The sequence below is a fragment of the Diadema antillarum genome, unplaced genomic scaffold, assembly GCF_040938485.1.
Source record: "Diadema antillarum isolate AM-2024a unplaced genomic scaffold, OU_Dant_1.0 seq00000347_RagTag, whole genome shotgun sequence".
NCBI classification, from domain to species: Eukaryota; Metazoa; Echinodermata; class Echinoidea; order Diadematoida; family Diadematidae; genus Diadema; species Diadema antillarum.
In genome coordinates, this window is record NW_027271357.1 from 145,333 (window position 1) to 171,856 (window position 26,524).

General features: G+C 37.5%; 2 protein-coding genes and 2 non-coding genes across 4 annotated transcripts in view; 3 read left to right on the forward strand and 1 right to left on the reverse strand.

Annotated features, from left to right (window-relative positions):
* LOC139730982 (prominin-1-A-like) overlaps positions 1-14,566 on the reverse strand; it is a 31,933-nt gene extending 17,367 nt beyond the window's left edge. The window contains exons 1-11 of the mRNA XM_071641862.1: positions 14,393-14,566; positions 11,788-11,984; positions 10,104-10,224; positions 9,252-9,318; positions 7,984-8,073; positions 4,475-4,689; positions 2,636-2,722; positions 2,044-2,107; positions 1,604-1,680; positions 1,071-1,150; positions 210-362 (exon numbers count right to left, since the gene is read on the reverse strand). Of these exons, the coding sequence (XP_071497963.1) occupies positions 210-362; positions 1,071-1,150; positions 1,604-1,680; positions 2,044-2,107; positions 2,636-2,722; positions 4,475-4,689; positions 7,984-8,073; positions 9,252-9,318; positions 10,104-10,224; positions 11,788-11,984; positions 14,393-14,566 (1,325 nt within the window). The remainder of the gene's footprint in view (positions 1-209; positions 363-1,070; positions 1,151-1,603; positions 1,681-2,043; positions 2,108-2,635; positions 2,723-4,474; positions 4,690-7,983; positions 8,074-9,251; positions 9,319-10,103; positions 10,225-11,787; positions 11,985-14,392) is intronic.
* Trnah-gug (transfer RNA histidin (anticodon GUG)) lies at positions 5,682-5,753 on the forward strand. The gene has a single exon. It is a non-coding gene; the product is annotated as a tRNA-His (tRNA).
* Trnah-gug (transfer RNA histidin (anticodon GUG)) lies at positions 11,238-11,309 on the forward strand. The gene has a single exon. It is a non-coding gene; the product is annotated as a tRNA-His (tRNA).
* Positions 14,567-19,713: 5,147 nt separating the features above from the next.
* The window catches only part of LOC139730977 (Fanconi anemia group I protein-like), a 32,361-nt gene continuing 25,550 nt past the window's right edge, over positions 19,714-26,524 (forward strand). The window contains exons 1-6 of the mRNA XM_071641856.1: positions 19,714-19,748; positions 21,154-21,251; positions 21,763-21,972; positions 24,776-24,861; positions 25,315-25,440; positions 26,398-26,439. Coding sequence (XP_071497957.1) covers positions 21,171-21,251; positions 21,763-21,972; positions 24,776-24,861; positions 25,315-25,440; positions 26,398-26,439 — 545 coding nt within the window. The 5' untranslated portion in view covers positions 19,714-19,748; positions 21,154-21,170. The remainder of the gene's footprint in view (positions 19,749-21,153; positions 21,252-21,762; positions 21,973-24,775; positions 24,862-25,314; positions 25,441-26,397; positions 26,440-26,524) is intronic.

Below are 26,524 nucleotides of genomic sequence, written 5' to 3' on the forward strand. Positions count from 1 at the left end.
TAAGGAAAATGCTTCTGCAGATGACGACTACTACCTCATAGCATCCAATTTTCATGATCACCTCGAAGTCACTGATCATGAGTTCCATGTGAGTGATCAGTTGCAAAGAGAGATCGTTAATGATAAATGATATCTGTACATTGAATGATTTCGTGCTTTCAAGCACACAAATGAAGTAAGCACGCTTATCAGTTGTTTTGACTACATACCCCATCAGCATAGTGCCTCCCCATTCGCTAGGGCAGCCTCGATGGGTGGGTCCGGTGTTGTACCTCAACCCACAGCAAGCCAGTAGCAGCCCAGCCCCCGTCAGGATCACCATCAGCCCTAGGACCAATGGTAGACACCTAGCGATGATCTTGCTGCCCAATATAAAACAAAGAAAAGAACAAGAAATAAGGATACTTGATTTAGAGTAGAGATGTCTTTTGAAATATTAAGAGCGAGCGTCACGCTATGCCGTTTCAACATCAGTATTCGCACACTTTTAGACAACCGGCATCGACTGACTGAATATTCACGTTTCTTGCGTGTCTCTTTTTTTCGTGTTTACATTGTCACAAAGATTATCAATATTCATCATAATATTTGACTCATATTTCATGTTCGAATACAATGAAATTTTTGCTTTTTATTTGTTTCCTTTTACCTTATGTATTACAATATTATACTTGAGTGTGAGTATAGCGTTGTGCTTTCAGTCACAGCTCTACAAACAAGTGTAGAAGCGACTCAAACAGGCTCTTATAAATCTTTGGGCAAAGAGTCAGCTTTTATTTACCAAATCAATAAGATTAATCAAGTGGTATTTCTAGTGGCCAGTAGTTACATAGATAGCAGCTTGACACGAATTATGTTTTTAAGCTGTTACAATAAGCAACATCAAAAGGGGGACATGAACGCCAAATATGCATTATACTTCAAATGGTAATAAAGCAAGCTTTAAACGGGAAAGCATTCAGAGTCAGTAATGTTGACATAATGATTAAACATTGTTGTAATTGACATAACCCTTCGGGCAAACAATAATAAAAAAAGAAAACTTCTTGTGTATGTGTTCAATGACTTACACATTCTGTTCTTCGAGTGGAATTTGCAGTGTAGTCGTAACGGTGTCATTCCAGGAACCAAGATCCAACGTGTCAAACATCTATCCAACGAAGAAATTGAAAACAGTCGTGATAATATTTCATTCTACTAGTATTTTGCAGTTTATATTGCCATTACATTACCGAACACACAAAACAGTTACCATCTTGATTCATTGGGTCACAACGAAGCAGGTTAACTTTAAAAGGGAGCGATTATCGGTTGGTCGCGGAAGAATGTTGAATATTGTGCGTGTGGCAGCAACAAATTGTTAAAGAGAAACAGATGTGAGCACAAAAAAAAAGGCAAACGAATGAAACGCGTCGCCATGAAATGCAAAATTATTGAATAGGGATATAGGCACACATTCAAGCGTCTCCAAATCTGATAAGCGAACTTTCACAATCATATTTATCATGTCTCCAGTCTCGATTACCGAGGGAAGTATGGAGACTCTCATGGATGACTAACAATGGCGTCAAGATGAAATAAAGGAATAATTGGTCACCCGTACGTCGTTCAGAGTGGATGTAGTATCGTTCACGAGACCTTCCACGGTTCCTCGAAGATCACTGACCGCCGCTCGCACGTCTGTACGTAATCATTTGCAGAGAAAACAATCGTATTATACAAATAACCATTATAACACTAATAAAAAATATATCGATAGCATTACTGCTAGTGTTACTATTCTTATTATTATCATTATCATTATTATTGTAATTATTGTTATTATTATCATCAATCATCATCATCATCATCATCATTGTTGCTATTTTTGTTGTTATAGTTCAGTAACATACGAAAAAACGTTGATATTATGAATATGATACAAGAGTAACAAATTATTTTTGAAAAAGCGTTTAATTCACACACTTTGCCGCAAAATGCAACGACGGTGTCAGCATAATATCTATTTTTTCATTATTATTTCAGCAGTTGTTTTCAATATACCTTCAATCGTCGAACCACTTGCATTGACGATCAGATCTGGCACATTTTGCAGAGTGGCGTTTCCCTTTAAAAGATAAAATTATGAGGAGAAAGAATTATTTAAGTTGATTCACTTCAGAATACTTATACGCTTACTTTCTTGCCAGCTCCTAGATATTCTCATACCTTTAACAAACGAATAATATTTGGTATGTGTCACCCTCGGACAGCTCGTCTCATTGATTTTTTGCACAAGTCAATGAATGCGCTACATGAGAACCAAACTTCACGTCTTCAAAGAGAATTGCAAAATTTATATACCTTCTCCATATTTCATGTTCAGAAGTTTCCTTACCAAGGAGGTATACCTCCCATTAGCCAAGAGGTCTTGACAAAATGAATGAATGAATGAACAAATAAATAAATTAATAAATTAATAAGCTAATAAATTGATTAAATAACTAATTTCACTATCCAATGCAATAATAATCACTTTAACTGTTTACAAATATTCAGCTACATAGAAATGCACGGATAATAAAAATCAGAAAATATGCTAGTGATGTCTGACCCCATGCAGTTCAGGTAGTTACAAAGAAAAGGTTATGCTTACCTCTTCTAGCAAATTCCTGATGGTTGTCATGGCTATTTTGGTCTCATTTCGTATGGTTTCAAGGTCGAGATTGAGATTGTCTTCGATCTGGGAAGAAAAATATTTGAGAAATTGTACAGCGGTAACGTTAAAGGGTCGCGCTGTGACTAGCAAGTTGCAACGTCCAATGACGTCAGAACCTGTTGAAAAGAATATTGGTGTCGTAAATCGTTAATATCTCTTTACTATTTTTTTTTTTGTGTGTGGTGCGTGCTTATACTCTGACACCCGATACAGACATATACAATATTTGCAGGCCGTCTAGCTGAGGAAACCTGTGATGTGCCTATACTAAGTCTTCTTGACTGACGATCTCTATAAATGTTACGAGGAATGAATTAATGATCGTAATTGTTATCGTGTATCGGAAAAAGGCATACATCATTGTACATGGTTGCATTCATAAACATTGTACGTACAGTATACGAGGCTGATTATGGGTATGAGTGTGTTTAATTCCTTAACAGGCAATCAGCTCTGTTTCCATCATATAGGCCTATACTGTTTCATCCGGGATCTTCTAATGTTCACATCAAGAATGTTCTTCATGACTCCCAAATCGTTACTCAAGGATGTCACGTTCCCGCGTCGTCAACAGACACCAGAGGAGTCTTTGATATAATCACATCAAATCGATAGGAGGGGATTCTTGACTTTTGTAATGACAGTCCTTCGGTGATCATGTCTGGGAGAAGTCTGAAACGATCAATATTAATTGAACATGCACAGAGAATGATCTACAAGCCCACTGTCTCAGTCGAAAGAGAAAGTAGCCCATGTGAATCGTCTCTATCCTGTTCGTCAGTGCCTCGTGTAGTCGCCCAGGGCCCATACATACAACGAGTCTCCAAAGCCGAGAGGAAAAGTCAATCATACTGCAAACAAGCTTCACTAAGACAAGACTTCGTCCCTAGAATTCACATTTCAGGTCACGTTGGCCAGTCTGAAAAATCCACTGAATCACAAATGTTGATATTAATGACACATCCACTTACACAGAATATCGCACGACATAATTATTATGTACATGATGGCGTTAATCACATTATGAAATTGGTGCTCGTACCCAGTAACAGCACTTTAAATCGTGACCCTACGATTTTTCACGTAGAGCAAAAATATTTGTTTGTCCATGGAGTTATCACTCATACTGTACGGAGAATTATGCCAGTCTTCGTCAGGGTGATAAACGAAAAAAAAAAAACTGTAGAAAGCAATCTTCAATGAATAGAGCAAAATTGTGATATATAAGCAGCTCTGCATGTGTGTCTGACATAGTAAGTCCTGTAGGAACAAAGTGAAATCAAATTAGGAATCTGAAAAAGAAATTCACCGAATTTACATTTATATAACTAAGCCGTGTCAGATAAAACAAACATACAACATGTCATGTAATCAAGGTCGGTTTACAGTTTTGACAAAGGAAAGGTAAAAAACGTCGTTGGACAACACAGACGAAAAAACAAAAACAAACAAGATGATCGGATGGTGGATGATAGACATCACTGTAATGTTCTAACTCATCCCCCCCCCCCCTCGCCAGATGGGCCTATGAAACGAAACCTTTGCTCACATCGCTCTGACCAAACATACTCCCCCACCCCCCTCCCTCCCCCACCTCCGAGTCGGAAAAATCATTGATCTCTCAACACACTGTATGAAACGCATTTCCCTTTCAATGAACTTTTAAAAAGACTTTATTATACACTTAAACTTTACCACTAACGGTCTATGTTCATACTCTTTTTATTTCCTTTAAATGTTTACTCGCTGTGAATAGTCGCTGTCCTTATTCCTTACCGCATTGAAGTCAATGTCTGCAGGATCGGGTATGTTGTCGCACGCTCCAGACGCACTTTTCGTTGGGTCGCTCAGGCAATCATCTCGTATAGAAGTGAGATTCCCTTTAGCAACACTGAGACTGGCTTCTAGCACCTGTCCTGATGAAATTAATTTTGCAATGTTCTGCAACACTACATCAAGCGGGTTTCCATTGCTGCTGAAAATCCAGAGTCCTGTGGGATGGAAAATCGTTTTAATAAAAGCATCATGATTAGTTATCAAAAACTGCACGATCGATAATCGCTGAAAATGTTAACTTGACTATATAATATTATAATGAGCAAATCTGGACAGGAACAGACAGTGACGTAGATTTCTCTTCAGCACAGAACTGAGGTGCGGTGGGCGTGACCATTATTGAATGACAAAGTTTGAAAATGTTATTGCATTCCAACCAGACCATTTATTTTCAACATTTTTCTGAGCCCGTAGCCTACTTATATGGCTATATAACCAGACTTATGTTTTTAAATGTCCCTTTAAATTGCTAAATACTAGTACACATGTGTGTCGGGGGGGGGGGGGTTACAAACAGTGGTGAAGGTAATCAGCAGACAACATTTCATTCAATAATCAAGCCTTAAAGCCAGTTCTGTACACAAGAATTACGTGGTGAGATTATTTCTTAAGTCTTAAAAAGGGGGATTTTATAATCAAGTCATAAATACTTGACGATGAAGGATTATCTCTTTAATGTTTTGACAGTTTCGAGCCAATTGCGGATGTGCCTTCAGCAATTTTAAAGATTAATTTTCGGTCATTCGCGAAATCCGCTCAGAGTGGAAAAAGCAAATGGTAAGAAAAGATACAATATGTAGGCCTAATTGTGTTCAAAATGACCAAAAATACGTCGATACACAGGCTATATCACACACCGGACATTCTCATTTCAACCTCAGAAGAAGAAGAAGAAGAACTAAAACATGTTTTAGTTCGGTGACTCGTACACACAGCGCGCGAGCTCGCTCGTTTCAATCGCTGTGTGCGCGCGAGTCCTTTGTCACTGCCTGTACGCCCGCGTGAAGAGAGTGTATGGTGTGTGCACGCACCGCACTCGACAACACGAACGCACGCCATGTGTTTCTAGAATGCTTCAGTGCACAGAGCTGGTTCTAGCTATATAATGTTATAAAGCCCTCGAAGGGCGTGCACCGCACGGTGGCACGCCGTGATCGTCTAGAGGTTAGGACATTGCGTTGTGGCCGCAATAACCCAGGTTCGAATCCTGGTCACGGCATTTTTTGCCAAAGGTTTTTTCTTTAGTTGTAACAATGATTTTAGAATACCGCTTATACGTACGTCTTCATTTTGTTCGAGAGCGCTTTTCATAGGTGTAATGAGAACACATCAGTCTATATCTTTACTTTTAGGCCAAGTAAAAAAAGAAAGTAGTTTCTCGTCCGGGTTTTTTGAGCAAGGCGATGAGGGAGGTCCTTACTATTTGATATCTTACTATTTTTTCAAGGATCGTCAAAATGAAAGTAATATGTGTTGCTCGTCCGGTAATTCTGAGAAAGGTAACGAGAGAGGGCTTTACAATTTCCTATATTCAATTTATGAAATGAAACATCACTCTGGTAGCTGTGTTATGAGACCAGGTCCCAAGTGTACGTCTTGCCTGCACTCTGTGCATTTTCAAACAAATAGATATATGTGCCATACTTGAAATGAAACTTCATGCATGCAGAAATACATTTGCTTTTTCTTTCCACTACAGATGTCAAGGGAAAATGACCATCTTAATACTGGTATTTAGTGTTGTAATGGCTTTTCTGATACCAGTGTACTTGCAATTCTGATGTATTGTGCTATTAATTGAAACAGGTATAAAACATGTCTTTCAACAAATGTACGACTGAAATAAATTCCATGATATTCAAAACACTAGCTTTATTTATTGGTGTTTGTGACTTTTTGTGTCCACACAGCTGGTATGTATATCTGCAGTTCTTCACAGTACAATTGTAGCACATTCAACTGGAAACTGGCTTGTACAATTGCAGATGGATGTCAAAATGATACTGATATGGCATTCTAGCATTAAACGTTTAAAGATGTTTCTTCATGTTCTAAAAAGACATTTGATAATCACTCATTATTTGGATGATGAATGATTGTATAACAGTACACACTATACAGATGATACCACTCACGGCTGTGTCCGTGAATTTACATCGTGAAGAAAAGTATCCCGCAGAAATACGAGACAAACCAGAATCCGTGGAAAAGTTATTTATTTTGTAGATACACCCATTTGATAATTCTACATTTGCTGGAAAAGCGCATTCATTTTCTCTGCAAAATAGAATGTATCGCCGTGACAGACCAGGGGATGGGGACCCTGGACAGCTACAAAACACGCACACTTTGCCGATATACGGTGCGGCACGGCCACTGCACTGGCACCAGGGAGGTGTGGACCTCCCTGCTGGCACCGTACCTTCCGACACTGCACACACATGCACATAGTCACAAGGACATGAAAATGTATACAAACTCGATACCGTACAATCCTCACAAGCATTTGTACAGTACAATTCATCCGCTTAAAATATCAGAAACGGGGAAAAATACGAACAACGCGCGAAATATGCGTGGAATAACAGCGATTGTTCGCAAAAATGTTGCCGCTGTCGCGTTCACGACGTACCGAGTGCGCTGTACATCACAGCCCAGTAGGCCGGCCCGCCGCGCCGCCCATCCAACTACAGTGCAGTTCGACTGCTTTGTGGGTCATTCCTTCTTGCCGATCGGCCGAGCTCGCAGTGTGAAATGCATGCGTTATTACATACGCACTACACACAGAAGCTACAGCTGTACTACAGTCTACAGCTAAGTAGAGGACGCAAGGCGTAAAAATTAGAAATGAGACGTCACGATTGGTAGGTGAATTGTCGATCTTTTTTTTTTTCGGCGGCCGAAAAAATAGTAAATATCAAAAAAGTCGATGCGGCAACTGAAAATCGATGCGGGCGGGGAGCGGGCTGGGACGAGAATTATGAATTTCTTGGTATTTTCAGCGCCATTTTGAAAATAGTAAATAGTAAAAAAATCGATGCGGCGGCCAAAATCGATGCGCGCGAGGACGAGAAACTGGTTTCTTTTTTTACTTGGCCTTATACATACAGTAATATACATGTTCATACAGCTATATATGTTTCACAGTCGATGTCAGGTTGTTGATTACGAAGAAATGCATTGGATGATTATGATTCGATGGTATGAAATTATATACATAAAAACAATGACAAACAAATATCACTGTAACTTAAATGTTATTTCATTTCTTTCTCGTTCTTGATCTTTTTTGTTTCGACAGGGTAGGTGCACATGACACAGCCTTGAAAAAAAACAACAACAAATTAAATCATCAGTGCGATCTAATAGTAAATGATTATATCCAGGCCACTTAAATCAATGTGCGCTACATTTTGTACAATGTAAACCCTATCACAAGTGTTTCTTACCGACGTCCAAGAAGTCGACCGCTAAAGACAATCGGTCCATGTATGGTGCTGTATCCAATAGCAACGGGCTCGCAACCTGTGATCCAATACCTAAAGGAAAGATGAAAAGGAAAGCAAGGTTATTATAACTGAGGATTACATCAAACAATCTTTTTTTTTTTTTTTTTGCGTACACGACGCGTCGTATGTCAACTTTTGCTATCGTTGTTTCTTGTTCGTCAGCACTTTTCGTTTTATTTCCCATTTCTAATCATCTTTTATATCATCAATTAATATGGTTTTCTTTCTAATATGTAATGATTTAGTTATCCCTCTGGAATAAAATTCTGGATGTCACATAAGAACAACAATAGCAAGCAACTAAAATAAGCGTTTCGTTTTTATAGGATATCATAAAGCAGCTCTCTCCGGATCGAGGCACGAGGATTAAATCTCAACATACAGTTAGGGCTTTTATGGATACGTCAATTAAGGGTATCATGACATGTATATTTCATATTTCAAAATATATAATTTTGTGCAACTGCAATCCTCAACACTATGTTGCTGTATTCAATTTCAACCAAATTCAAAATATGAGTGATTTCAGATATACACAGAGTTGTGTCGTTATTAGGGCAACTGGAATATTTCAAGCATCATTCTGACCAGTCTATATTGCTACTACACGGAAGAGATCATGACCAATAAGTATAATACCCGCTCTCATGTATTATTACAAACAAAAACAAAAATGAGTGAAAATATTCACTCTTAAGGGAGTGAATGAAAGAAAATAGTTAATTTCACCTAGAGTGAAATTGGAGTGAAATTGGAGTGAAAATGTTCATTTTCACTGATTTTAGAGTGACCATAATTATAGGGATCACTAAAAAATCTTTGAGAAATCCGAGGTCACTCCGAAATTAGTACAAATAAAGATTTTCACTCAAAAGGCCACTCCAATTTCACTCTAAACTCACTCTTTCCTGTCACTCCTTCAAGAGTGAACATTTTCACTCGATATTTTAGAGACAGAGTAAACCGTACCCCTCGACCCCCACCCCTCCAACACACACATACACACACACACACACACACACACACACACACACACACACACACACACACACACAAGTCATGCACAAAAGTCGCCCATTATAGAAAAGGCCTTGTTTTAGAGTAATTGGCTGTGAAGAAATGACTCATTAAAAGGGCTACATAAAATATAGGCATATAATAAACTTATGCATTAAATAGTCAGAATGGATAAACAAAATGTCACTTACCATCTAACTTGTGGTTGATAGTATCGGCAACAGAGCCGAATTCAGTGAGTCCGATATTTTCTAAGTCCTGCGGGAAAGTTGGGAAAAATTTAAGAGACATTATCCACAATAATCATGCTATATATACTGAGCTCTTGTACAGAATACAAAGGTTTTAAAAAAAGTGTTAAGAAAGAGATGGAAATTACAAACACATAGCATATATTTTTCATGTTGTTATTTACAGCGTGAGACCTATACTTATCAGTGGGTGTGAATAACAGAATAATGTGTCTTATGAGATATGTTTATCAACCCTGTATAAACAGAACATAGATCGCGCTGTCATTATTTTGTTTGTGCTAGGTTCAAACTTATTCCATAAATTCTCATCACTGAATTCACATGGGCGAACTCATCATCATCGCTCATCACATCATGACGGACACAAAAGAAAATGACCAGGACAGTTATTCCTTTCAAGTTTACATTTTAACGAGAAGAAAGCTCCCAGCTTCAGATAGAGTATACTTGTAGTAAATATAATACACTCATTATCATGATTATTGACCTTTCTATACGTTTCACAAAGACTAACGAAGTGGAAAGACTATTTTACTCTCTCTCTCTCTCTTTCCAGTTGTCCATCAAAATAATAGTATGAAGATCAGAGGTGAAATAAAGTGAAGCATTTCTTCCATTTCTTTTCAACCTCAATGACTGTCAATCATAGTGTCTTCACAACGCCAGGGAGAAGACGAACTTTACCCGAGGAAGGACTACACATACATGTAATTATGATAAAGCAGTCTCACCAATCTATAGAACCAAGGGTAGAACAAAGTGATCATACGTATGTACGTGTATATATACCTCTATAAAATCGTCCTTGAATGTTTCAATGTCTTCAAAAATTCCTTGAGCGACTGTCTCGGTGTGTTGAAGAGTTCCGTATACTCGCAAGGTTGACGGCAAAGTTAAATAACTAGCACAACTAAAAAGAAAAAAGAAAGAAAGACAGGAAAAGTAGCGATAAACCCTATATCTTAACTCTGATGATCAAAAAGGATGAATATAGTGATGAAGGTCAATAATATCAGATTGCCATACTCTCAAAAAAAAAATCGAGTGAAAATATTCACTCTTAAAGGAGTGAATACAAAAAAGAGTGAAATTAGAGAGAAATTGGAGTGAATTTTGAGTGAAAATGTTCATTTTCACTCATTTTGGAGTGACCTCAGGAATCACTCGAAGATTTTGGAGTGATCCCTGACGTCACTCTAAAACGAGTGAAAATGAACATTTTCACTCAAAATTCACTCCAATTTCACTCTTTTTTGTATTCACTCCTTTAAGAGTGAATATTTTCACTCGATTTTTTTTAGAGAGTATAATCATTGATTATGCAAGTACGCAGATGCAGACTTCTATAATATACATTATTCATGAATATTCATTTGTGATATCCCAGCTCAAAACCCGTAAAACGTAGACCAAAATGAATTTCTACTTTTCTACATATTATAGTTCTAAGCATTTCAGCTCCCAGCTTTGAACTTCCTAAAATTAGACCGTCCTTGTATATATACAACCCAATCAAAAGTGACTGAAAAAAAAGAGTTACGATGTGCAGTGTGACTGAAAAGGGAGAAAAAAGGATTTAAAGATTAGGGTCACTCAGGCGTGCTGTGCATCAAGTATCAATCAGAATTGCACTCTATTCCCCAGTAAAAGCAGTGCCTGTCCGAGAAAAATGGTCCAGAAAAACTGCTATTATCTCGATTTCGCTTTTGTTTTAAGCTGCCAGATGTTGACAGGTGTACGCAGAGAATACTTTCCCAGGTAAGACAAACTTCATCGTGGTTTTTGTCCATTACAAATATCCTAATCTGTGAAGTTTTGTGGGTTTTAACCTGGTCATGGTTACATTTAGTGTGTGGACGTACATAACCATAATTAATTTGTACGCCAAAATAACTTGTACGCTGTGTCAAGGACTTGTGGCACGCCGTGATCGTCTAGAGGTTAGGACATTGCGTTGTGGCCGCAATAACCCAGGTTCGAATCCTGGTCACGGCACGTTTTTGTCAACTCGTCTTTTTGCATTTATTATTTGCGATTTAACACTAACCTGGTATCCAAACCTACTTCAAAACAATGACTTATCATTTTGGGAACATTTCCTTTTCCTTTTTCCCATTTTCATGTTACATAAAAACTGAACATTAACCTTTCGTGAAAACGATAGCGGAATATACGGCCTATTTTTTTTTAAAGATTTACATTAACCAATATTGAAGTTTAATAACGTTAATTTATATAGTGTCCATAAATTTGATACCACTTTTGGATTTTTTGTAATCATTTGTTGAACTGCCAGAAATTGCAAGAGGTATATCCACTAGGACCCTTCTCTATCTTTAAGTGCATCATGCACAATGAAAATTGAATGTTCCTCATGTATGGAAAAATCAGAAAGAATGGAGTAATCGTCACTGCAACCAGTTGTATGTTGGCATATAGCCCCGACAAACAACAATTTGAGTCACCAACGCACCAAAGCAATACACAAACAACCAGGAGTCCAGTCCCGAGGACCACAGCGTGAGTGAAGCGGAGATTTGCCATCTCTTCCTCGGGACGCTTCCCGCCACATTTTCCCGCGAATCGACAGCAGCAGAAGACGATGCCGACAAGAGGTAGGACAACAGCCATTAGTATTAGAATGGCCGATGCAATGACGATGGGCAGCGCCTTTAAATGGAAATAAGAACGGAAAATAAGCTTGACGACACTTTCCTATATAACTGGAAAAATGCAATATGTTTATGTACACCTATATAGCAACAAATGAATCATACTCTCTACAAGTATATAGAAAAAGTCATATAGTCGGAATTGCCAACAGTATTTGGGAGACCATTGGTATCTTTATTATTTGAAGATTATTTGTAATAACCTTTCAGAAAAAAAAGAACTCGATAACAAGTGGACAGAGCACGGAGAGGAATGTTATACCAATCACATTCCACTGTGATCACAGCGTTAAAAGCGTCTCACATTAAAAAGTTGATATCCCCCTGACTATGACACAAAATCTTCATTATAAAAAAAAATATATTTCATCTGTAACAAAATTAAAAACAATGGAAAAACATATAATATCGCTGGACATTGCAATACCTCAACAATTCTAATGGTAATTGCTAATGTAGTAAAAGGAAGTTGTAATTGCTAACGTATAAGGACAAAAACAAACGAACAAGCACATACATTGTATACATAAACTGAAAGGGAAGACGGGATAAAAATATATACACGAAACTGTAATTTAGTGAATATCATAAAGATAATGTTCCACTGATTTTTCCTCCACTTATTACAAATCTTAATCACCTTTTTGATTATTTGTGCTGCGCTCCAATGTCCCGACACGAGTTGTTCCTTTACCAGATCTGAATGGAGGCGAAAGTAGTCAGTAACAGTTTGGCACAATACCATGGTATATTTTGATACTTATACAGTGATGTACACTATATGAACTCAATCACATTACATTCTGCAAGTGGATGTCCTCAGGACGCATCTAAATTGGCTTCTTACGAACGATCAAGGTAAGTCAAAACCATGCGTGTCATGTTATTTTGCAAATAATGTATGATAGCAATGAAATGTTATACCATACAATACAATGATTACATTATGCATAATATAGCGCTCTTACAAACAAAACAAGTTGTTTCACAGCGCTTTACATCACATCACAGCGCAATGCTTGTCGATGCACTATGATTATACTGCGCTGCAATTAAAACTCATTTCTATTTATGCTTAAATTTTAAATACCAAATACAATTACAAGTCTAAAAATTAAAACAACTAATCAATATCATCACATCACTATAGATACAAAAACACCGTACAGACTGTAAGTATAATATACCAGTGAAACAAAAGAAACGGGAAATTAATGTTATGAGTATCTCTATGAAACATAAGCTTGATTACCCCATAACATTTTTTTCCATCAGCTGCAAAAACTTCGAAACACCAGCTATGTACATGATGTACGGTTGGGTTGGGCATAGTTACATTTACAACTGTATGTACAATGTATTTCCCTCCTTGACAAAATGCTTGGAGCTCTGAACAATATATGTATGGCATTTTCAATCTTTTGCTCATAATCATCTTTCTTCCAGAGGCATGTTCCTATACATTGTAATAACGGTAACTACCATGGTGATATCCATCACAGGGATGGTGTATGGTGTTACTACGCTGTTGAATTATTTGTTTTGTGGGTACTGAAGTAACATTTTCTGCAAGCAACTTTTTCTGTGTCCCCCTTCTCTCTCTCTCTCTCCCTCTCTCTCTCTCTTTCTCTGCATACGCATACATATGAATATAAGTAAGGCGCGTATTTAAATTATGCATGTCACCATGTTCGCTTCAATTCAAGTCATTTATGTCTGCTGTTAAGCTGATAGCAAGCTATGTAGTGTAGACTGCTGATGGATTACTAAGTATACTCGCACCTATAGATACAGTATTTCATACAACTGCAAATTCACACAAGCACAGCACGCACAGCATGAATCACGCCTGTAATAATCTTCAAGTCTGAAGGACGCAGGACTTGCTTACAGGGATGCAAATATATTACTTTTACAGCAACTGACCGAGAAACATTATTTGATCATTCATGATAATCGTCATCTATACTAAGGGGTATATTTTTGACTTCCAAAACGATATTTGACTCAAACCAAAGAGATTTCTCTTCTCAACACTAAATGATGGCCTTCTGGTATAGCGACAAAGTATGAGGCAGTTTATTTCAATATATTGAAATTAGGTCTAACTGTTTCACAATAAATGTGATTTTTTTTTTCAAACTCATATAATATTTGGAGATTTACGTCTACTATCCTATAGGATAGGTGCTGCATTACTTATAGGCCTACCATTGTGTCTTCAGTGGTTTATCTGTGTGTTATATTAAATCCTTTTTCTGATACAAGTAACTTATCTTTTCAAGAACGATAAGAAGATATCAGTCAAGGGCATTAATGTTATTCTATGTCCGCTGTATGAGCATGATGCATCATGAATAGTGAACCTACCGATCACGGTGCTTGGTTTGACGCTCCTTAGCGCACCGTCCTTCGCCCATCCAGCCGCGAGTTCCCCGAGAGCATTCCAAGCATAGCCCTGACTGTAGTAGCTACGAGTGGATTCGACTCCCGACTCATTGTCGAACGTTTGAAACTCGCTAACAGTTCGTCGTATTCGAAGGCGACTATCGTCGCTCGATTCCGAGGATTGCACTCCATGTGGAAATGCGATGAAGAAGAATAACAATATCACTATGACTAGAGATACGATATTACACCGTTTTTTGTCCCGACTCCTGCTGGATCTGCTTCCTTGGGGCATACCTTCTGTCTTCATTCTTCTACTGTAAGAACTGAATTTAAAAGCTACGAATTGAAACTGTTTTACTGGCGTTGACGCAAACTGAGGCGACGGGTGTTTATTGAAATATCAGCATTTTCACGGCTTGTTTATTGTGCTGGTAGTATGGTTGAATTATATCCTGGATGAAAGTATGTAGGCCTGTATGTCCCGATGTGTTTCATCAGGCCGCCGGCAGGTTGTGATCTTGTGCCAGTCAGAAGAACAGATAACAAAACAACTAATGTTGTACGGTGACAGTTGGGCATGCGTATCTATTGTTTATGCGCGCAACACTTTTGATGACGTCATAACTGAATGCGCACTGGTCCTCTGACGTTGTCTGACGCCCAATCATGTCATGTAAAAGTTGTTGTTTTCAGCCAGGATTAACACGACTTCACGATTCCACGTTACTACAGGCACAAGCCTGCAGAAGTGTGAAAGTAGACAAATCCATTCTTGCTGAATGTCGCCCTCCAGTGTTTTTGTCCCTAAGGTGTGAAAAGCCCCAGCGAGTTCTTTCAGGCACTGTTTTCACCATCCAAACTAATTACCTATACTTACTACAGTGTACGCACCACATTGGTGAAGTATATGCGTGGATCTTCATAATGTTCCGAGCGTAGACGTTATCCTCAACAGCTGATGGCTGGCCGTGTGTCATGCTGATTCATTCATTCATGGACACAGGGCGAGGGCGAAAGAATGGAAATCTTTTGTTCCTTTTGACCGTCTAGTGACTTCCTAAGAAAGGGGGGCTCAAAAGCCTTACGCACCCCTCACTCTGAGCGATGAATCGATTGTGAATACAAAAAGAGCGCTTTGAGCATTGTGCGGTGCAGTCCCACCTTCCACGACATTACGTAATGGCAACGTGGCAGAACAGAGGATTTTCTATTCTCCTTCTTTCCCGCTCTGTTCTTGATCAAGTTCAAATTTGGCAGATGTTGTGCTAATTACCTCTGTTGCTATTGTCGTCGTTACTAAAGCGTTGTTGTTCTTCTTTCAACCGTCTTATTAGAATAGCGGAAGAAAGCTAGCTTATTCACACGAGAAGCGTCAAGTTTAAGATTGAACGTTGCAGGCAAGATGTATCGGCAAAAGAAGTGGGTACAGGGGCGGATCCAGGAATTCCGTAAAGGGGAGCGCCTTTACAAAATTAAAGTGGGCACCCCCATCTTTTCTTTTTATTTCTTCTGTTTTAACCAAAAAAAAAAAAAAAAAATGAAGAGGGGGCGTGCCCCCGGTGCGCCCCCTCTGGATCCGCCACTTGGTACATGCGTTTACTTTACTTGTGATCCTTGTTTGTTTGTTTGTTTGTTTTTTTTTTTTGTTAGTGCTAACAATACATGCTACAATTTTCCTTTTAAATGCTGATTCTGCAATAACGTTCAAAGCATAGATCCCTGCTACAGAGCATCAACATTAAGAATTCTCATCTGAAATAATTCATGTACGTTCCCCTCAAATGAAAGTACAAGTATAGGTCTATACGTCTCTCTGTCAAAGGGAAAAAATTATCCTCATTTTGAATGAAGACTTCCTGCGTTTTATCTGCGGAGGTAAATGATATTTGGATAAGTTCAAAATGCAGAAAAAAAAACCAATAAAACTCCGGAAAGATTTCGAGGACAAAATACTAGTTTTCTGATGGGATATCTCATGAGCACTTGACAGATACAGTATTTATATTAGTTTTTTTTTTTGAAAGAAGGAATTCAGAATACTTAAAGATAATGATCGAGTCAAGACGAGGGGATGTGCATTTTTCATAGATAAGGAATAATATGTAGATTTTAAAGACCATCTTTATACTACTTTCCTGAAATGATTGCACTATACCGACATGCAGGGCAATGTGCTATAGAGTTCTCTTGGAAAGAGCCAAAGTTTTGCATTAAAAGTATCGATTGTCAGTTGACTTGCTCGTTCTTAATGATATAGCCTCATTCAGGTAAAAATTTAATTTAAAAAAAAAAACGATTACAGGCGCATCTACAGTATGAGCTCATAACGAGGATATAGGAGAGGTTTATAGACGCCTCCGCGAGAAACGCTTCTGGTGTCATCGAAGAGTCTAAAATGTGTTGTTCAGATGCGACCCCGACTGGGCCTTATCATTTAGAATATCTTGAAATGAAAAACAAACAAACAAACAAACGACTACTTATGAGTCTGCATACAGGGACATGATAAGATTGTTATCAAGTTATGTGGCTACGCAACTAGATACAGAGCTAATGTATAGAACATTAAAAGATAAACTTGTGTAACTTTTATGATACGATAAAAGCCAACAAAAATAAGATTCTTTTTTTTTTACGTGTGTGTGATTCGGGATGTGCAGGTATATTTATTTATTTATTAAGTCTTCTTTAAAAGCAGGGTAGTCCCATTCAGTGCCAAAAAGGCCTGCTTTACAAGGGAGCCCTGCGTTGATATACATTATACATTACACCTGCACACAATAAAAAACAAGAACTTAAGAAACAAAGAAAATAAAACGAGCGGAGAAAATAGATATCTGAATTATTCATAGCTAGTGCAAAGGGTTCATATAAAAGGTGTGTTGTGCATAATGCGTGTTATGAACAACATTGGCCCCTTCTCTCCCTCGAGCCCCCTAATATCCATTCTTCAAAAATCAATCAATCGGTTGCGCGAAGTGTATAGGATAAAACCTGAAAATGAATTTGCTAACCCCAACCAAGCTCAACTTGACCTTGGCGTGAATTATTTGAATGCCCAAATGTTTTCGCGCATTTGAGCTGTGGGAAGCTGAGAGCATATCGGGGGAGCATATTCATAAATTGGGATGACAGAAGTGAAATTGACTGGGAAAACCTATACAAAGTCAATATGTTTGGATTTGTCCTCCAAGAATAATCAGTGAAAGAAAAGGAGTCTATCATTCGAAGAGAAAATGTTGATGAACTCGATCACAACGGTTCCTTTTACGTTCAGAATCCAAAAAAAAAACAGCTTTGAAGCAATGACTCCGAACTTGATGGAAAATGAAGATTCATTTAGAACATAGGCATACACGATATTTTGTGAGAGAAAAATAATTAGGTCCTAATACATATCAATTTTATCAATTGCAACCTTTTACTCTGATTATTCATGATTTCATTCTGTAATGGAAAGTAAGCCCCACTTGAAATTCGTTATAGGATTCTGGAAAACTGCGTTCAGCATAATCGGAAAATTTACAGGTCCCACCCCCCCCCCCCCTTTCCCTCCGACGTAATGAAAAACCCACTTATCGAAGAGATGGAAATACACACTAGGTTTTCCCATCCATTTTCACACTTTTGTCATTCAATTTCAAAGATTTATTATGCAATTTCGTCCCGCGAAGAACGTGGAACGCAAATCCTAACTTCAATTTCGTCAATCATCATTGTAATTCGTTTTTCGTCAAACATTTTCGCAGACATAGTATTCAGAATCGTCAATTGTCATTCAAATTCATCCCTCCCGCTAACGGATCGCAGAATGTGAAGATCAAATTCGTTTTTGTTCACACAATTTCATGAATTTTTCATTCAAATTAGTCAGATGTTGTCGATTCTTTATTTTGATGGTGAACCAACTTTAAGTCGACAAATTTTTACTTTCTCTCGTAAATTGTATCGTTACACATTATTCCCTAACCATTTGCTTAAACAATACACACGAAAAACATGACTGCCAACCAAAATTGATTGAAGGATAAACGACAGTCAAAAGTCATAACCCGGGACAGTATGTCAGTGTCACATTTTTAACTTTAACTCGTAATTTTCAGGTTTTTGCATCATAATGCATGAAGCAAACTTTAAATTTTGTACCCTGGCAAGCAGCAAATATAATTATGTTATCCATTCTTTGACATTTAACAGGCTACAACTCTACACTTAAATCTTTCTAGGCAAATCATGTTTGCCTAGTTATTGTTTGTCAGTGTCTTCGTTTGTGAGACGGTACGTCTGTTTGTATCAGTGTGTACTCGGATTGCTTGTGTGTGTGTGTCTGTATCTGTGCTTCTGTGTGTGTGTGTGGGGGGGGGGGGGGGGCGGGACACTTATGGGGTATGTTAACCCCTGAATGTAAAATGTGAACGGTTACAGAAATAAATACATGAATGATTGGGAAATCACACCGGATAGAGATATGAGACAAACATGAATGAAAATTTAACGAAAATGATTGACAAAAGACGAAATCGATCCTGCTGTTTTGTGTGCTGCGAGTGAGACTGACGAATTTAAACTGTAAATGACGAAAATGTATGCAAATGACTAAATTGAATGGACTTTATTTGAAAATGAACAACGAAAGACGAATTTGAAAGTAAGATTTGCCTATTCCCGACATCCTGCGACGAAATTGAAGTAAAAATTTGTGAAATTGAATGAAAAAAGTTTGAAAATGAATGGAAAACCTAAGTAACTCGTAGCTGAATCCCAACGCGTTGTTACAAGACCTGCTGTCTTTCTTTCTTTCTTTCCTTATTTTTCCCGGTAGGTGGCGCTGCGTCAGGTATATTTTAAAAGCAAGCACTACTAGTATTTGGGCACCCGTCCCGCTTTATTATGAATATTCATCAGGCAGTAAGATACTGTACTAGTAAATGGCAGAACGCTGGATACGTGCAAAACGTATCGCCGGGAAATGTAAAAATCTCGAAAAATTGCATCAACGGGGAATGTTAAAACGTCTCACCGGGAGATGGAAAAATGTTCAGTTTTGCCGAGAAATGTAAAAACGCTGCCGGGAAATGAAAAAATTATGTATTTTCACGGTATTACGGATTATATATATACACGTAATGATGAATATTCATGATGAAGCGGGACGGGTGCCCAGATAGTGCTTACCGTGTAATTAAAAGTTTGAGGGAAATCTCTTTGCGCTGCACCAACCGGAAATCCAAACAGTTCGCAGCGCGAGCTAGCCAGAGTTAGCGCGCCATAAATGAATGAGTGTGTGAGTCGAGTGCGAGTCGAGTGCTAGTGCTGTGCGACTCCTCCCGTCTCTCCTCCAACCCAAGCAAGGCCAAGCTTTCTACCGGTGGTATGACCTCATTTATCTACTGATCGATGAACAGGAAGTTTATTAAATGTATTTGAGGATAAGATATAAGGGCCGATATAAGATTCTCCATAAACGTATTACAAAGATGTTCTGAGGTTGATTATTATTGCAATTTATATCAACAACACAACTAACGTTGTAGTTGTGTACGTAGTAAGCCCACTGTAACAGTCCCACATATACGTATGCGTATACAGCCACACACACACAGGTCATATCTGATATGTCAGTGTTAAATATTGTCGTTTCTTGTCTAACGTTAGGGTCTAGAAAATGTCTTGTTTGTAGGCCTACTGCACCAACCGACGATGCGCTGCTGGGCTATAAAAGAAATGTGCAGTCCCTCATGCATACAGTGCAGAACTTTAAAAACTTGATTCATATCAAAATTAAATAGATTTTATAATATCATGATTATTCTAGATAGAAAAATAAGAAATTGTTAGAAAGTATGAAGTAGATTCCAGAGAGCCTATGAATTAATTACACCTGCAGCATTGTGTAGTGTTGTTCCCCCCGGCCCTGCTGATTTTGCCAAACCACTCTACAATACATACACTTTCTACCCTACCCTGGGGCCTTGGCTTTATATGCATAAATTATATATCTGTATATAGACTAGGTCTACATAACCCTGTCGCTGTACAGAACTGCGCATTACAATACTGGTCTGGCTAGCTTGTGCATGGATGCACACTTGGCAAGTGGTAGGAACAGCATGCATCATTGAGTGTTGGGGTCGCTGTTGCAGTTACGTGCATCTGTGCGTGAGATAACGAGGGCGAGGCCAGGGTAGGGTACTAGTAGTGTAGAATGGTGTGGCAAAATAATTTGGGGAGCGATATCTACCGGTAACTCGTAATTTTCTAGAATAAGAAATCACTAACTTTTCTCCTGAAAAGGATGATACATGCCAAAATTGCATTTCATCACTGTGGTTGACTGGTTCTTCATCATGAGGTCAACCACCACTCCCAAAATTTTGTGACGAGCCCTAATTCGCCAAATATTTTTCTTGCCAAGTACTAAAGTAGACCCTACATTGATTGTACTTGACTGTACTGTATTGGAAATTTGTAACATTTTATGCAGCTGAGAAATATTACTTCCATCAACATCATTACCATGTACGTTTTATACAAAGGCTGCTTTTGCAAGGTGCACCCATTGTTGTATACATGTATTATGCCTAAAGGGCTTCCTAACATCACTTAAAATTAGATTAACATAGTTTCTGATATTTGATAATTGTACTGAATCTTTCGCTCATATTTCCTTACATGAGATGTTCATGCATATTTCATTTATAGTTTTTTGTAATGTGCAGCAAAAAAAAAAAATTAAAAAATTGAATAACTGACTTTTTGATCTCCTTTAATTCCAGATTCATGAAAAGGAGCCATGGCAAAGATACTGCAGTTATCGCAGGAAAGAAATCTTGCAAATTTAAACAAATATCTTGATGGCCTGAAACCAGAAGAGGTAAGGTTGTCTTGTTAAGCCTTTTCATATTACATTTCATGACATGTAATATTTTAAACGTATCAATAAAAAGTTCCATTGTAACATGATTTGATATCTCCAAGTCTCTGATTACAAAAGTACCGATATTTCATATGAAACACATAACATGTTTCAGCATGCCGTTATTGCTTCTTTCTGTCCACCTATTTCACGTTATGATATACATTATAAGAAGATTTGTCAATTTCTGACTATTCACAGGTGATCTTGCTCATTTTGTGTGCCTATGTGCAAAGATAAAGATATGCATAAGCTGAGTAAATTGCTGATCCATGAGATATACTTTAGATATCAGGAGCAAATATTCAACGACCGATTTCACAGCGACTTTAAAAGTAAGGATGAAACTGACAGATTGAAGAGTTTTTATTGCAAATGAGAGTCATGATAGTCAAAAAGTAGCTACAATTTGTACAAAGTACTCACTAATGCAATGGTAATATCTTTTATGTACTGTTCTACTCTGCAGCTGACGTCTAACTTCAGACAGACAGTACTATCAGGAAAGACTAGCGATGTGGCCAACTTCCTCCATGCTGTGTTTCAGGGTTCCCCACCTGACTCGGAGAAAGGTGTGGCACGTTGCCTCCATCTGTGCAAGTGTTCCCTGGGCCTTCTTGGTAGCCAGGAATTGAGTACCAAGATGGCCTCAGAAATCACTGGCTACTTACTCATTGAGGTTAGAAAGCATAACCATACAGTTTTTTGGGTTTGTTTGTTTGTTTTTTTTTTGGTTGTTGTTGTTGTTGTCTTTTTGTCTGTCTGTGTGTGTGTGGAATATATGTTGGAAGGTTAGCTGGTTGGCCTTTTGGTTTATTGATTGCACTCAAGCACTAATGAATATCAACCTCTGCAATCTGTTATTGCCTATATGAATAGTAAAAAGCATTAACAAAAATTCTATAGGTCAATAGCACAATCAGGGTATGCAATTTGTGTAACAGGGGAAAAATGAAAAAACTTGGTGAAAATGCTTTTTTTGTCTTTGTTGTAGCTGAGTGTTCAAATTTTCATTTCATGTAAAGAAAGAGTCAAAATTTTGCATTAAACTGCGCATAAATTAGCATTTTAATTAGGGGTGTCGAATTACATTGAAATGACTAATGTATTGGAAAAATTCATTAAAAAAAGGAGAATGTATTTTTCATCTGATATTGCTGTTAGATATTCCTGATAAATATCCCTTTCATTCACCACCAGCACATAGCCATGACATATCACAAAATATGAATAAATTTCATATTTTCACTTCTCGAAATAGATGATCAATTTTGTAGGCATTATTTTGAATTCAAATAAAACCACTTTTACATATTTTATCTTATTTCACTTTTGCCATAGAGTGAAGAGGCGAAACTTTCAGGAATAGGTAACAGACATATGGTGGCCATTATTACAAATTTTTATGAAATTAGGGCTGGTACTTTGGAAGACATGATATTTTTCATCAAAAAAATTATCTGTACAGTTTGACATTGAATGTGCGCACAGTGTTTGGATCAATTCTCATATTTGTAAACACAGATAGAAGAATGAATGTGAGAATTATGATGACTTGAGTTGATATCCAAGCTGTGACACTCAAACAATGACATATTAAGCCAAAACACTATGTTTTTGCTTATGATATCTTTAGAAATTGAACAAGCATTGAAATATGAACACTGAACACTTATCATATGACCTTCATGCAGTATAACATGGGCGTGGATCGGTCTTTTTTATCCTCAGCAATTTGTAAAAATATAAAAAAATAAGTTCCTATTGCTCAAATTTGCTAAAATTTTCACACAATAGATTTCTACATATGTACAATTCATGGTGAAAGATTCTTTGAGTAGTCAAATTAGGATATAACTCACTAAAAATACTGAAAAATGGCTGCACTTATTTTCCTCAGCATTTGAAAATGGCTAAAAACTCAAAAGTCGCTGAACATTTATTGGCAAACAGCGCACCATATTGTAGTGTGTCTTCAGTACTTTCAGGAAAAGCAGAAAAATAAGCTGTTTCTCCATGTATAGCTGTACAGCATGGGTTAAAAGGTCACAATGTCACAAAAATAAGCCAGCATTACACTCCTACCAAGACGGGACTTCAGACCTCATAACTTTCTCCAGCTGAAAGAACCACTGTTTTTTATTGCATGCAAGCAATGCCAGGAAAAAAACCCATTAGTTTGATGCCAAACACATAGGGGTAGACTTAAAATATGGACCTCAAATCTTGATTTTACGTAAGTTGCAAAACGCTTTTTTTGACGCATTACGTTGGTTTTGGGGGACTTTTTGGTAATTAATCTTTGATAATTAACAGTAAATGAGAACTGAGAAATTAGCTATTGTCTTACCACATGTGATTACTGATGTCTTAGCATGCTGCATGTGATTTTTTAAGTCAGTTGGTGCATTCTTTTAGAAGTTACAATTTTTTAAAGTGAGAAAGTCATGATTGCATACCCTGATTGTGTTAAAGGGATCGTACAGTTTTGGTTGAGACCTAATTTCAGGTTTCTAACATTTTTCGGTGAGATAATGAGAAACCTCTCATGAAATATGAAAGAGCATGTAATTCTATGAGGAATTCAACATTTATTTGATGAAAATTGGTTTTGAAATGGCCGAGATATCCAAAAAAGAGCAATTCTAATAAAGTGTGGGACCCACACTTTATTATGATCGCTTTGTTTTACTTTGTTTTTGGATGTTTCAGTCATTCCAAACCCGATTTTCATCAAATAAACTTTGAATTCCTCTTAAAATGGTATGCTCTGTACTATATCATAAGTGTTTTCTTGGTATCTCGCAAAAAGTTAAAAGCCCAATTCTCATCTCCACCAATACTGTACTATCCCTTTAAATCACCTATATAGAAAAATTAGAAAAGAAGTACTGTAAAACATGATATATTCGCGGCATGAAATTTTCGCGAATTGGAGCCGACAGCCTTTTTCGTGGCATGAAATTTTCGCGAATTGCCACTGGCGTTCAATGCATGTAGTGTAGACAAAAACTTTCGCGTGCATTTTAATTTCGCGAATTTCGGCGCTCGCGAAATTCGCGAAATTAAAATGCACGCAAAAATTCCTCATTTTACAGTATGTATTTTCAACACATTGCATTATGAAGCTAAACTCTTAAATGCCATATGGATATTAGATAGGTAGAAGAGAGATGAAAGGGTCACTCTTGAGTTGAGAATACAATTGTGCAAGATTTGACACTACGTTAGCAGACAGAGTACATGTTCAGACAATGTGGAGACAATTATGAGTAAATCTTAGTTTTGTCTTTGCTGTTTTTATTTGTTAACATGATGATTATTCTCCTCTGAAAATGTTACTAAGTTAACTCTATGAAAGGTACAAAGCAGCAGAATAACATCAAAATTTTAATGTGACACTTCCCCCCCCCCCCCATAAAACAGTTGATTTCATTTCAATGTATGATGAGACGTAATTGGTTTTGACCTCCTGTTTGTAGATTGATAAATTTCCAGCATCTAGCTTGGTACAACTGGCAGAAGTATTCACAGACATCATCAGATCCAAAGACATAACGAATGGAAAGTAAGTGTGATTGCATTTTTCTTCATCTCTTTTTCTTAGGTTGCAACTTGCCCATCTCACACTACTTATATCAAAACTCATAGTGGATGTTCTATTTGTGTTGTGATGTTGACTGTCAAAACATGATTACACGATCCAGAGGTCATACATGTATATGTCTGGCTTAAACCTGTATTGTTGTGCACAAATCAAAAGAAAACAAAGATTACCCAATATTTTAGATTATGGCCATCTAGATGGGCAAGTTCTAATTAAGGGAGCTGAAAGGAACATGTTTACAGAGATGTTTTTAAAACTGATAGAATCATATCATCATTGAAGAAAAATGAGAAGCTGCTCCTGATTGTCACTTGTTTTCTAACAAGTTGCTTTTGACCTTGTGATGGAGACTCTGATGAGCTGTCTGAAAAGTCAAAAATTAGAAAGGAGATTTATCTCTTTTGTTCTAATCAGAGCTCTTGAGCTGCTTCCCAAGGTGATATCCTCTCTGGCTGCCATGGAAATGGTTGCCACTGACAACGGCAGGATGTCTGGCAAGGAGTTTAAGGATCACCTCTTGAATAATTTGTGTTCCTGCAGGTATGTCCAACTTAGCTGTGATAAAGAAGCAATTACCAAAGCAGAGAAAATTCAAAGTAAGGTGATCTTGGTGATGTGTTGTGAAAATTTAAATGTGTTACAAAAGTTTGATATTGTAAATACCTCCTGTCCAAAGGAAAATATCCCAGAATTTTGCATAGAAATCTGTAGAATATTCTCTGAAAGATGCTGATATCACTCATTAGAAGCAGACTAGCCTGAAGCCAGAATGAATGAGAGTACAATGTATGTCAAGAAAGGTTCTTCAAAGTAGCCTAAACTTGATCCAATTATTCTCTGTTGCAAAGTGTATTCCCCCCACCCCCCAAAAAAATACCCAAAACAAACAAACAAAACAAGGTAAATTTCACTAGATATGCATTGTGATTCTTGTGTCCAATAGATGTTGTCTGGAAGATGAGATTTAGAATAAAACGGCTATTTCCAAGTCTTCCCAAAAATGTGCTTACTTTTTGTGTGCACTGACCCTCCTTCCCTAATCCAGTCAAGCTGAGTGAGTCCAGCAAAACAACACATTGTGCTTATACACTAAAAAGCAGAAAATGATTCAGCTCTAGGGATAGATTCCAATATCCTTACTGTGTGTTCCATTACTACTAGAGTCCTATCATGAGCCTGTTTTTCTTTTCCACATTCTCCTTCTCTCTGTTTTCGCCAATGCTTGTATAATAAGTTGAAAACATAGCGTTAGTGAAGGGTATTCTATTCATACATCATTCAAAATGTGTTATTATATCCTTACTGATTGTGTTCTATCACTACTAGAGTCCTATTAACGAACCTGTTTTTTCTTTTTCCACGTTCTCTCTCTCTCTCTCTCTCTCTCTCTGTTTTTGCCAATGCTTGTATAGTAATTTGAAAAGATAGTGTCAATGAAGGATATTCTATTCAATGTATCATTAAAATGTGTCATTCTGTTGTTTGGATTCAATTCAGATGGGAAGCAAGGTGTGCAATCCATTTGGCATCAGTCTTCAGGTAAGAATGCCCTGTATATTTCAGCCAACTCTTTACCCTTAGTTCGTGGTAAATAATTTCTTCACTTGTTATTTGTTGTTTTTAA